Source organism: Vanacampus margaritifer, chromosome 5 (assembly GCF_051991255.1).
Source record: "Vanacampus margaritifer isolate UIUO_Vmar chromosome 5, RoL_Vmar_1.0, whole genome shotgun sequence".
Lineage (NCBI taxonomy): Eukaryota > Metazoa > Chordata > Actinopteri > Syngnathiformes > Syngnathidae > Vanacampus > Vanacampus margaritifer.
The window spans coordinates 5,384,500-5,395,000 of NC_135436.1; the positions used below are offsets into that span (position 1 = coordinate 5,384,500).

A 10,501-nucleotide genomic window follows, 5' to 3' on the forward strand; every position below is an offset into this window, starting at 1 on the left:
TGAATCCCTAAAAAAAAAAAACGGCTCCACTGCGCTGGTGACTCTGCCCCCTTGAATTAGCGATCTCAGACCATGTGATGCGGTATCTGACTGTTTACACTGCACTCTATTTTTTGACAAGTGTAAGGTGATGCCATATACAGTAAAACATTACGTGCACAGAAGCAACTGATTGGCAACACTCTATACACACAGATTTATTATATTTTAAAACTCTTGATGCCTATTTTGATTTAATCTGATTTGTTTGTATCTATGCCTATTTTACAACAGTCAGCTGTTAGACCGACATCAACAAGGGGGACTAGCAAGCTTGATGGTGACATGTTAAAACTACAAAACTAAACTAAACTGCGGCACTGTGGTCTATTGACCCAAATGATGTGGGCCTATAAAATTAATACCCCACTCCGTTTGGGTGCCGCAATATTAACTCTTTCACTGCCAGACGTTTTCAGAAACGGGTTGTCCCCACTGCCAGCTGATTTAAGCATTTTGAGTGATCTTTCAAGGTCCACAGAAAATGTTGTGTTTGGACTATGGAAACACACATACTGCCAAATGAAAGATTGGACTCTCATCTTTCATCAGAAAAAAAAGTTTGTTTCTACCTTATTCCGTTCTTCAGTAATCAACAATAGAAAATGGTAACTTTCACCGAAATTCTCTGTTTTGAAACAAAAAGCGGAGAAAAACGGCTTTTTGTGAAACGATGTTATTTCATGCGCTCTAGTGAATTCTACACTTCTTTTTGTCCATGAATGATGCCACAAACACCTAAATAGTGCTTTACTTCTGTAAAACAGTACCATCAACAATGAAAAAGTATTTTTTTTATAGCAAAAGAACAGTTTATTTACATAGAAAACAGTAACAATTTGACAAACTATTTACAAAGGTGTACAACTGTGCATGTGTGATTATTTACAATTGTGTGGATGTTTGAACTACATCAATTTTACTTTTGTGTGGTAAACAGTGTAACACTCGCCTGCGTGCAAGGGGACACTGCAAGATTTGCATCACAGTTTTGTCTCACTGCGAATGCCCCTTCGCATGCATCCACCTGACACCTTCTTGCTGGCTTTTTTTTCCGGGAAGTAGCAGGCATGTTTTGCAGCGTGTGTTTGGCCATGTTACCATCAAGTCGGCTTTCAGGATCAAAATACGGTGACCTGATGTATTGTCTGGCTTCCTCATTCTCTTCCATCCCAACTTCCTCCCGGTCTTGTGGCAAGAGCCACCCTCTCACCACCTGCTGGATGAACTCCAAAAAAGGTTGACTCGTCCCAGGATTTTTTTTTTTTTTGTACAAGATGTAGGCATTGAACATGCATATTTGGAAAAGATAGGCAACAAACTTTTTGTGCCACTTCAACGTTTTCCGTGTGAATGGGTGGTTCGAGATGTTTTGATCCATCTTGTCCACTCCATTCATCTTGGAATTGTAGTCCACAACTCAAATTGGTTTTTGGAAAGGCACTTTTTTTTTGTGCCTTCCGCCGCACCTCCACTGTCCGCATTTCATCTTTATGAAACGTTGTCACCATCCTCAACAGACGTTTGTCCTGCCATGCCACAATCAAAACATTTGTGTTGTGCCTTACCAGTTTCCCCCCCACCCCAAGGCCAGTGTTGGTTAGGCACGTTATCTCACTGGGTTCACCCCTGTTCTTCCTCAGCGTTCCACAAACATTGGTACGTGCTGCCAGGAGACGTTCACACAAAGCAATAGAATTATAAAAATTGTCCATTAATAGTGTGTACCCATTTCCTGGCAGACGATCCAGTAAGTTGAACACTGTATCAGGGAAAGAACAACTAATGCCAACATAGAGTTGCATATTGAAACAATAGCCGGTTTGAGAGTCACACAAAATGTATGATTTGATCCCATATTTGACCGGCTTTTGGGGGTTGGTTGTACACCTTGAAAGAAAGACGTCCCTGAAAACTCATCATTCCCTCATCAATACAGATATTCCTCCCCGGTTGAAACAGTTCCTTGTACTTGCTTACAACGTGATTGAACACAGGACGAATTTTAAATAGTTTGTCGTCTGAACCTTGTGTCTCGTTGTCGTTGAAGTGCAGGAAACTCCAGATGAGCTGGAAGCGGTTTCGAGGCATCGCGCGACTGAAAAATGGTGTCGTCTCTATCTCGTCCTGAGTCCAATACATTTCGATACTGGGCTTGTTTATATACCCAGTAAGGAATTGCAGTGCAAAAAAAGTTTTGAGTTCAGACACGGACACCGGCTTCCAAGCACGACTCCTGCAGTGTGGCAGACCCTTCAGCCCGTTTTTGCATAGACTGACGTGCATATAAGTTTGTCTGATCAGCAATGTGCTGCAGAAGCTCGTCCGTGATGAAGAGTTGCAGGAAGTCAACTGGCCGGGTCGAATTCAGCTCTGCTGCGGCACCTGGCTCCGCAGTAAAGGGGAATGCGTTTGGCTGCCAGCCTGCTTCATGCCAGCCAGATTTTTGGGGATCTGCAAATATACATTTCAATATCATATACAGTAATATTCATTTTAGATCAGTGTGATGCAATATATATATAAATATATATATTTACGTTTTTTCTTGGATCCACTGGTTGATGGATCTTTATTCTGCTCACTCTGAGGAGCGTCACTCTGAGCTGCAGCTGAAAGAAATCTATAAAATTACAATAATATCGAAAGAGCGTTTTCTTTTGTTGTTGCGGTGTATTGAAAACACTTTTTTTTTATACCTCTCTTTGTCGTCTTTGCAGTGAGACGTCGCTGTGAGCACGATCCACGATCTATGAATTGCACATTCACGTTACACGAGGTGCTAGCAGCGCGCCTGAAAAGTATCTCATAGCAAGTTTGTGCTTACCTTCGACGTCTTCTGCGGATGAAATACTGTCCGAATCACTTTCTCCGTGGTCAGATTGTACCCACTCCTCCGAAGAATATCCATCGGACTCAGGATACTCTTCGTCGTCGTCCGATTGAACGTCCTCGTGCGGAGAAGTGCTCGGTCGTGCACCACGTTTTCCGGCGCTAGCACCGCTAGCCTCCGAGGCCTTAAAACGTGGTCGAAGCTGCCGCCGCATCAACGCTGCAACTTCGGCATCAACCTCCTTGTCGCCATCATCATCATCACTTTCGTCGGATTTAACGTCCTTGCGTGCAGAAGTGCTCGGACGTGCACGACGTTCTCCGGCGCTAGCAACGCTAGCCTCTGAGGCCTTAGGACGTGAACGAAGCTGCCGCCGCGTCAACGCTGCAGCTTCGGCGTCAACCTCCTTGTCACCATCATCATCACGGTCGTCATAAAGGTGCACGTTAGCACTGGTTGATGCTTCTCCTTTTTCAAAAAATCGATCAAGCGTGAGCTGCTTCTTACCGACGGTCGCCATTTTTCCTTTCTCTTCCATTCTCATCTCCTCCACGACGCTCTAGATCCGCCTCCCTTTTATACTACTGACGCCTCCCCTATCTTGTCAAAAGAGAGTCACTGCTGCCATCTAGGGGCCAATAATAGTCATTAGGCACAAGAGACCTCTTTGAAACTTTCACCACAGCTCCGGAAGGCTTGGCCGCACCCGTTTAAAAAAAAAAAAAAAAAAAACTTGGATGACGTCTTTAGACGTCATTGGCAGTGCTCCGTAGGTTTTTACTTGATGTCATTAAACGTCAGTGGCAGTGAAAGAGTTAATGATAAATGAAGGGCGACTTTGTGTATTTGCTTGTTAAATTTGTCCTTCTAATATTATCCCAAATTCTCTTTTGAAATTTAAACAATTGCTTGGGACGCATTTGCGAATTTACTGGTTAAATGTAAAAATTCACCTCTTTTTAAAGCAAAAATTTATTTACTGCTGCAATTCTTTTATTATCAGTCTGAAAAATTCTCTGAGTCGATCTTTTTCAGATGGGGGAATTATTGGTCGGTCTGGGTATATCGTCGCGAAGGACACAAACAGTCCATGTTGAATTAAATAAATATAGAATTATAAGTTAGTCTCAATGTGATAATTATATAGTCCGTGAGAATAAATGAATTCACAGGAGGACAATTGAGGATTGGTGATTGGACCTACAGACATGGAGGAGAGTAAGTTTTGGCAAAGACGGCGAAAATAAGTTGAATATGTTCTATTTTATCCTCCCATGAATATCTTATTAGTGACGGCCTTGGGGTCAGATGTTATTTTATGATTTTACTTGTTGGCGAAAGTTGCATTTATTTTATGGCTGGAAGCACATTCATGCCATATCTATAAGAGTAAATATTATGGTAAAACATTTCATTAATCATTACATTATAAGCTGAAAACAAAATTGGCCTCGTCAGATTTGAATTGGCTATAAGATTTTCATTGTTGCATTAATGAATGTGCTTAGGTCGTTAAATTCAGCCAAAGGCTGGATTTTGATTGAATGTCACAACAAACAGAATTTTTCCCCAGGACGGACCTACAGAACTTCACTAACATTTACTAACTCCAAACTAAGAAACTACCAGATGCTCTTTCAAAAAGAAGGGATGTGACTATGTATGTTTATTAGTGACTAAATGAAAACGTTCTGCACCCAGATGAGGTGATGGAAAGGTCAATCTGGTCCAGTTCACGGGGGGCAAACCATTCCACATCTTGCCTATCAGACCGGCCGGGTTCGCCTTCTACTCAACCCCCACCAACAGGAACGACCTGAGGCCTGCTTCCGGTATCCACCTGACTAGCCAAATGGAAAACCATTCAACTGCTTCCAGGAGCCACCTGACGAGCTGAAGACATCACTCAATGGAGATAGGAGGAACGTGTCCTTTTCCGGGCATCGTTCCACAAAGAATGAGTCACACCTTGGGAAAACAAATTCCGGTGATCAATCCCTGCATCTCTGGCAGTTGATGTGGGTTCTAAAAGAGCTGAAGGGCCCACTCATCCATCCATCCATTTCCTTGAACGCTTGTCCTCACAAGGGTTGTGAGGGTACTGGAGCCTATCCCAGCTGGCTTCGGGCAGTAGGCGGGGTACAACCTGAACGGGTTGCCAGCCAAACACAGAGCTGAAGGACCCCCTTTTAAAAAAAACTCAAGAACAAAAATGGAACTGACAAACATCCTTCTCATTCAACAAAGAACTTCCATCGCTCAAAACGACAACAAGTCTTCAATCGCGTCTTCAATTGCGTACATAATGACACTCTTTCTCATACTGACTGTATGCCAATCTGCTATTTCTGGGATCCCCCACCACAATTTTTAAACATAATCACAACACATCGTCTTCATATATGATATGCTTATTTTACTGAAAAAATATTTTAATGAATCGCATTGTTTTTGACATATGACTGACCTCCTCTCCTGCTAAAAAGAATGTTTTCATTTTCTCTTATTCTACTGTTGCACCTGCCATTGCGACGATGAAGATCCCGCTGGAATCCTTTGGTAAAAATGTTTAAATGTTTAGTTATTGGGCTTTTTAAAAGCCCAAAGGGAGGACTGTTAGACATTATTATGGGACTGCTTCGCTGCTGCTCCGCGCGGAGCAAGCAGGCACATATTGTTATCCTACCTAGGACAGTGGTTTATTATGGGACTGCTTGCTCCGCGTGGAGCAAGCAGGCACATATTAGTATTCTACCTAGGACAGTGGTTTATTTTTGTCGTTATTATGGGACTGCTTGCGGAGCAAGCAGGCACATATTAGTATTCTACCTAGGACAGTGGTTTATTTTTGTCGTTATTATTATTATGGGACTGCTGTGCTGCTGCTCCGCGCGGAGCAAGCAGGCACATATTAGTATTCTACCTAGGACAGTGGTTTATTTTTCTTGCCGTTATTATTATGGGACTGCTTGCGGACACAGCTGCTGCTCCGCGCGGAGCAAGCAGGCACATATTAGTATTCTACCTAGGACAGTGGTTTATTATGGGACTGCTTTGCGAAGCAAGCAGGCACATATTAGTATTCTACCTAGGACAGTGGTTTATTATGGGACTGCTTTGCGAAGCAAGCAGGCACATATTAGTATTCTACCTAGGACAGTGGTTTATTTTTGTTATTATGGGACTGCTTTGCGAAGCAAGCAGGCACATATTAGTATTCTACCTAGGACAGTGGTTTATTATGGGACTGCTTTGCGAAGCAAGCAGGCACATATTAGTATTCTACCTAGGACAGTGGTTTATTTTTGTTATTATGGGACTGCTTTGCGAAGCAAGCAGGCACATATTAGTATTCTACCTAGGACAGTGGTTTATTTTTCTTGTCGTTATTATTATGGGACTGCTTGCGGAGCAAGCAGGCACATATTAGTATTCTACCTAGGACAGTGGTTTATTATGGGACTGCTTTGCGAAGCAAGCAGGCACATATTAGTATTCTACCTAGGACAGTGGTTTATTTTTGTTATTATGGGACTGCTTTGCGAAGCAAGCAGGCACATATTAGTATTCTACCTAGGACAGTGGTTTATTTTTGTTGTTATTATGGGACTGCTTTGCGAAGCAAGCAGGCACATATTAGTATTCTACCTAGGACAGTGGTTTATTTTTGTTGTTATTATGGGACTGCTTTGCGAAGCAAGCAGGCACATATTAGTATTCTACCTAGGACAGTGGTTTATTTTTGTTATTATGGGACTGCTTTGCGAAGCAAGCAGGCACATATTAGTATTCTACCTAGGACAGTGGTTTATTATGGGACTGCTTTGCGAAGCAAGCAGGCACATATTAGTATTCTACCTAGGACAGTGGTTTATTTTTGTTGTTATTATGGGACTGCTTTGCGAAGCAAGCAGGCACATATTAGTATTCTACCTAGGACAGTGGTTTATTTTTCTTGTCGTTATTATTATGGGACTGCTTGCGGAGCAAGCAGGCACATATTAGTATTCTACCTAGGACAGTGGTTTATTATGGGACTGCTTTGCGAAGCAAGCAGGCACATATTAGTATTCTACCTAGGACAGTGGTTTATTATGGGACTGCTTTGCGAAGCAAGCAGGCACATATTAGTATTCTACCTAGGACAGTGGTTTATTTTTGTTGTTATTATGGGACTGCTTTGCGAAGCAAGCAGGCACATATTAGTATTCTACCTAGGACAGTGGTTTATTATGGGACTGCTTTGCGAAGCAAGCAGGCACATATTAGTATTCTACCTAGGACAGTGGTTTATTATGGGACTGCTTTGCGAAGCAAGCAGGCACATATTAGTATTCTACCTAGGACAGTGGTTTATTTTTGTTATTATGGGACTGCTTTGCGAAGCAAGCAGGCACATATTAGTATTCTACCTAGGACAGTGGTTTATTTTTCTTGCCGTTATTATTATGGGACTGCTTGCGGACACAGCTGCTGCTCCGCGCGGAGCAAGCAGGCACATATTAGTATTCTACCTAGGACAGTGGTTTATTATGGGACTGCTTTGCGAAGCAAGCAGGCACATATTAGTATTCTACCTAGGACAGTGGTTTATTATGGGACTGCTTTGCGAAGCAAGCAGGCACATATTAGTATTCTACCTAGGACAGTGGTTTATTTTTGTTATTATGGGACTGCTTTGCGAAGCAAGCAGGCACATATTAGTATTCTACCTAGGACAGTGGTTTATTATGGGACTGCTTTGCGAAGCAAGCAGGCACATATTAGTATTCTACCTAGGACAGTGGTTTATTTTTGTTATTATGGGACTGCTTTGCGAAGCAAGCAGGCACATATTAGTATTCTACCTAGGACAGTGGTTTATTTTTCTTGTCGTTATTATTATGGGACTGCTTGCGGAGCAAGCAGGCACATATTAGTATTCTACCTAGGACAGTGGTTTATTATGGGACTGCTTTGCGAAGCAAGCAGGCACATATTAGTATTCTACCTAGGACAGTGGTTTATTTTTGTTATTATGGGACTGCTTTGCGAAGCAAGCAGGCACATATTAGTATTCTACCTAGGACAGTGGTTTATTTTTGTTGTTATTATGGGACTGCTTTGCGAAGCAAGCAGGCACATATTAGTATTCTACCTAGGACAGTGGTTTATTTTTGTTGTTATTATGGGACTGCTTTGCGAAGCAAGCAGGCACATATTAGTATTCTACCTAGGACAGTGGTTTATTTTTCTTGTCGTTATTATTATGGGACTGCTTGCGGAGCAAGCAGGCACATATTAGTATTCTACCTAGGACAGTGGTTTATTATGGGACTGCTTTGCGAAGCAAGCAGGCACATATTAGTATTCTACCTAGGACAGTGGTTTATTTTTGTTGTTATTATGGGACTGCTTTGCGAAGCAAGCAGGCACATATTAGTATTCTACCTAGGACAGTGGTTTATTTTTCTTGTCGTTATTATTATGGGACTGCTTGCGGAGCAAGCAGGCACATATTAGTATTCTACCTAGGACAGTGGTTTATTATGGGACTGCTTTGCGAAGCAAGCAGGCACATATTAGTATTCTACCTAGGACAGTGGTTTATTATGGGACTGCTTTGCGAAGCAAGCAGGCACATATTAGTATTCTACCTAGGACAGTGGTTTATTTTTGTTGTTATTATGGGACTGCTTTGCGAAGCAAGCAGGCACATATTAGTATTCTACCTAGGACAGTGGTTTATTATGGGACTGCTTTGCGAAGCAAGCAGGCACATATTAGTATTCTACCTAGGACAGTGGTTTATTATGGGACTGCTTTGCGAAGCAAGCAGGCACATATTAGTATTCTACCTAGGACAGTGGTTTATTTTTGTTATTATGGGACTGCTTTGCGAAGCAAGCAGGCACATATTAGTATTCTACCTAGGACAGTGGTTTATTTTTCTTGTCGTTATTATTATGGGACTGCTTGCGGAGCAAGCAGGCACATATTAGTATTCTACCTAGGACAGTGGTTTATTATGGGACTGCTTTGCGAAGCAAGCAGGCACATATTAGTATTCTACCTAGGACAGTGGTTTATTTTTGTTATTATGGGACTGCTTTGCGAATCTTGAGCGATTCCAGTGGTTTAAATTTTAAACTGTTCAGCTCATTACCAAAGAGTCAGCAGTCCCATTCAAAATTTCCGCGGGAATTTTTCTAGTTTATTTTTTATTATTCCAGCGATTTTTCCGCTAAAATGCGGCCCGTACCGTACATCGCACCGGCACAAATGAGGTATCAAACGATGCGGCTCGATCTGACTCGCTGCGCTATTATTTTTCTAGGAATTCCCAGTTACCATGGCGATGCTATTCCCAAAAAACTCCCAAATTAACTCCCCATTGGGAATGAATGGGAAAAGGGAAGAGAAAATCACACATCAAGCACCTTTTTCCAAGACACGCTGCGCGCGCATACGTTATCCGACCGATACGAATTTTAGCTCATTTTGTAGGAATTTTTCCCATCTTTAGCTCAGTGTCGAAATCTTTTTTAAGGAATGAAAGCTCCCCCCCCCCTGTGCGGGTTCAAAGACAGTGACTGAATTAGCTTTCTCACACACTCTGTTGGCTAATTAGCCATCCAGTGCCGGGAACCAAATAATGTATTTGAAAAAATTTCACTTCAACTCGTCACCATGGCCACAATCTTTTGTCACTAGACGTCAAATTCTCACATTTTGTAGTCACGAGTGTCTTCTTTCAGACAAACTAACTTTTATTTGGCTAAGGTGTCATTTAGTACCTTTATTTTCCCTTTAAGCTCGGACAAGTCGGACCAACTCGCCTATCTCTGCCATGTTAATTTCATGCGCCTTCCTCTCTCCATTTCTGATAAATCATAAGTTTTCAACCTGCTCTCATTTGCTCATTTTTTATCCGATTAAGAAAATGAGAACATGCTCGTGTTCCCCAAACCCTTGCCGTTCTAACGAGCCATTTCTTGAATCTGTATCTTCAACCGTTAAGTCGTGAGAGGCTTTTGTTGAAGGGGTGCTTCTCTCATGCAATCTCAATGGAATGTGGGGCGCGTGACGTCTCCAAGTCAAATGTGCGTGCGTGAATGTGCATGTTTCTTAAAGGGACAGTAAGATACTTTTAGTTGATGTTGATTATAGTTAACTTCCACATTTCTTGACCGATTCCAGTCGTTTAAATTTTAAACTGTTCAGCTCATTTACATTTTTTTATGGACAGTAAGATACTTTTAGTTGATGTTGATTATGGTTAACTTCCACATTTCTTGAGCGATTCCAGTCTTTTAAGTTTTAAACTGTTCAGCTCATTTACATTTTTTGAAATACATTTTCAGGGACTGCTTGCGGAGCAAGCAGGCACATATTGTTATTCTACCTAGGACAGTGGTTTATTATGGGACTGCTTGTGCGCTTCGCAAGCAGGCACATATTGTTATTCTACCTAGGACAGTGGTTTATTTATTTTTTATTTTTTTATTATTCCAGCGATTTTTCTGCTAAAATGCGGCCCGTACCGTACATCGCACCGGCACAAATGAGGTATCAAACGATGCGGCTCGATCTGACTCGCTGCGCTTTTATTTTTATAAGAATTCCCAGTTACCATGGCGACGCTATCCG

At 41.9% G+C, this 10,501-nt stretch overlaps 1 protein-coding gene across 5 annotated transcripts; it reads right to left on the reverse strand.

The window, feature by feature from the left end:
* Nucleotides 1-815: 815 nt before the first annotated feature.
* On the reverse strand, nt 816-9,922 carry LOC144052639 (uncharacterized). 5 transcript variants are annotated; one of them, XM_077566896.1, is made up of 5 exons: nt 9,649-9,922; nt 2,867-3,500; nt 2,739-2,789; nt 2,580-2,651; nt 816-2,493 (listed from the first exon to the last, which is right to left on the reverse strand). In XM_077566896.1, exons 2-5 carry the CDS (start codon nt 3,414-3,416, stop codon nt 2,243-2,245), a joined length of 924 nt encoding a protein of 307 aa, XP_077423022.1. In that variant the 5' UTR covers nt 3,417-3,500; nt 9,649-9,922; the 3' UTR covers nt 816-2,242. The 5 variants fall into 5 exon arrangements, with proteins under 5 accessions (XP_077423022.1, XP_077423020.1, XP_077423021.1 ...); XM_077566894.1 differs by lacking the exon at nt 9,649-9,922 and adding an exon at nt 6,446-6,559 and having other exon boundaries at nt 2,867-6,373; XM_077566895.1 differs by lacking the exon at nt 9,649-9,922 and adding an exon at nt 5,898-6,559 and having other exon boundaries at nt 2,867-5,701.
* Between the last annotated feature and the right edge of the window lie 579 nt (nt 9,923-10,501).

What these genes read in the sequence shown, in the direction of transcription:
- LOC144052639 (XM_077566896.1), bottom strand. Translation starts at nt 3,416, where the DNA reads ATGAGAATGGAAGAGAAAGGAAAAATGGCGACCGTCGGTAAGAAGCAG. An exon ending in ATCCGCAGAAGACGTCGAAG is followed by an intron (nt 2,790 to 2,866) that starts GTAAGCACAAAC and finishes TGCAATTCATAG; the next exon opens with ATCGTGGATCGTGCTCACAG. An exon ending in TGCAAAGACGACAAAGAGAG is followed by an intron (nt 2,652 to 2,738) that starts GTATAAAAAAAA and finishes GATTTCTTTCAG; the next exon opens with CTGCAGCTCAGAGTGACGCT.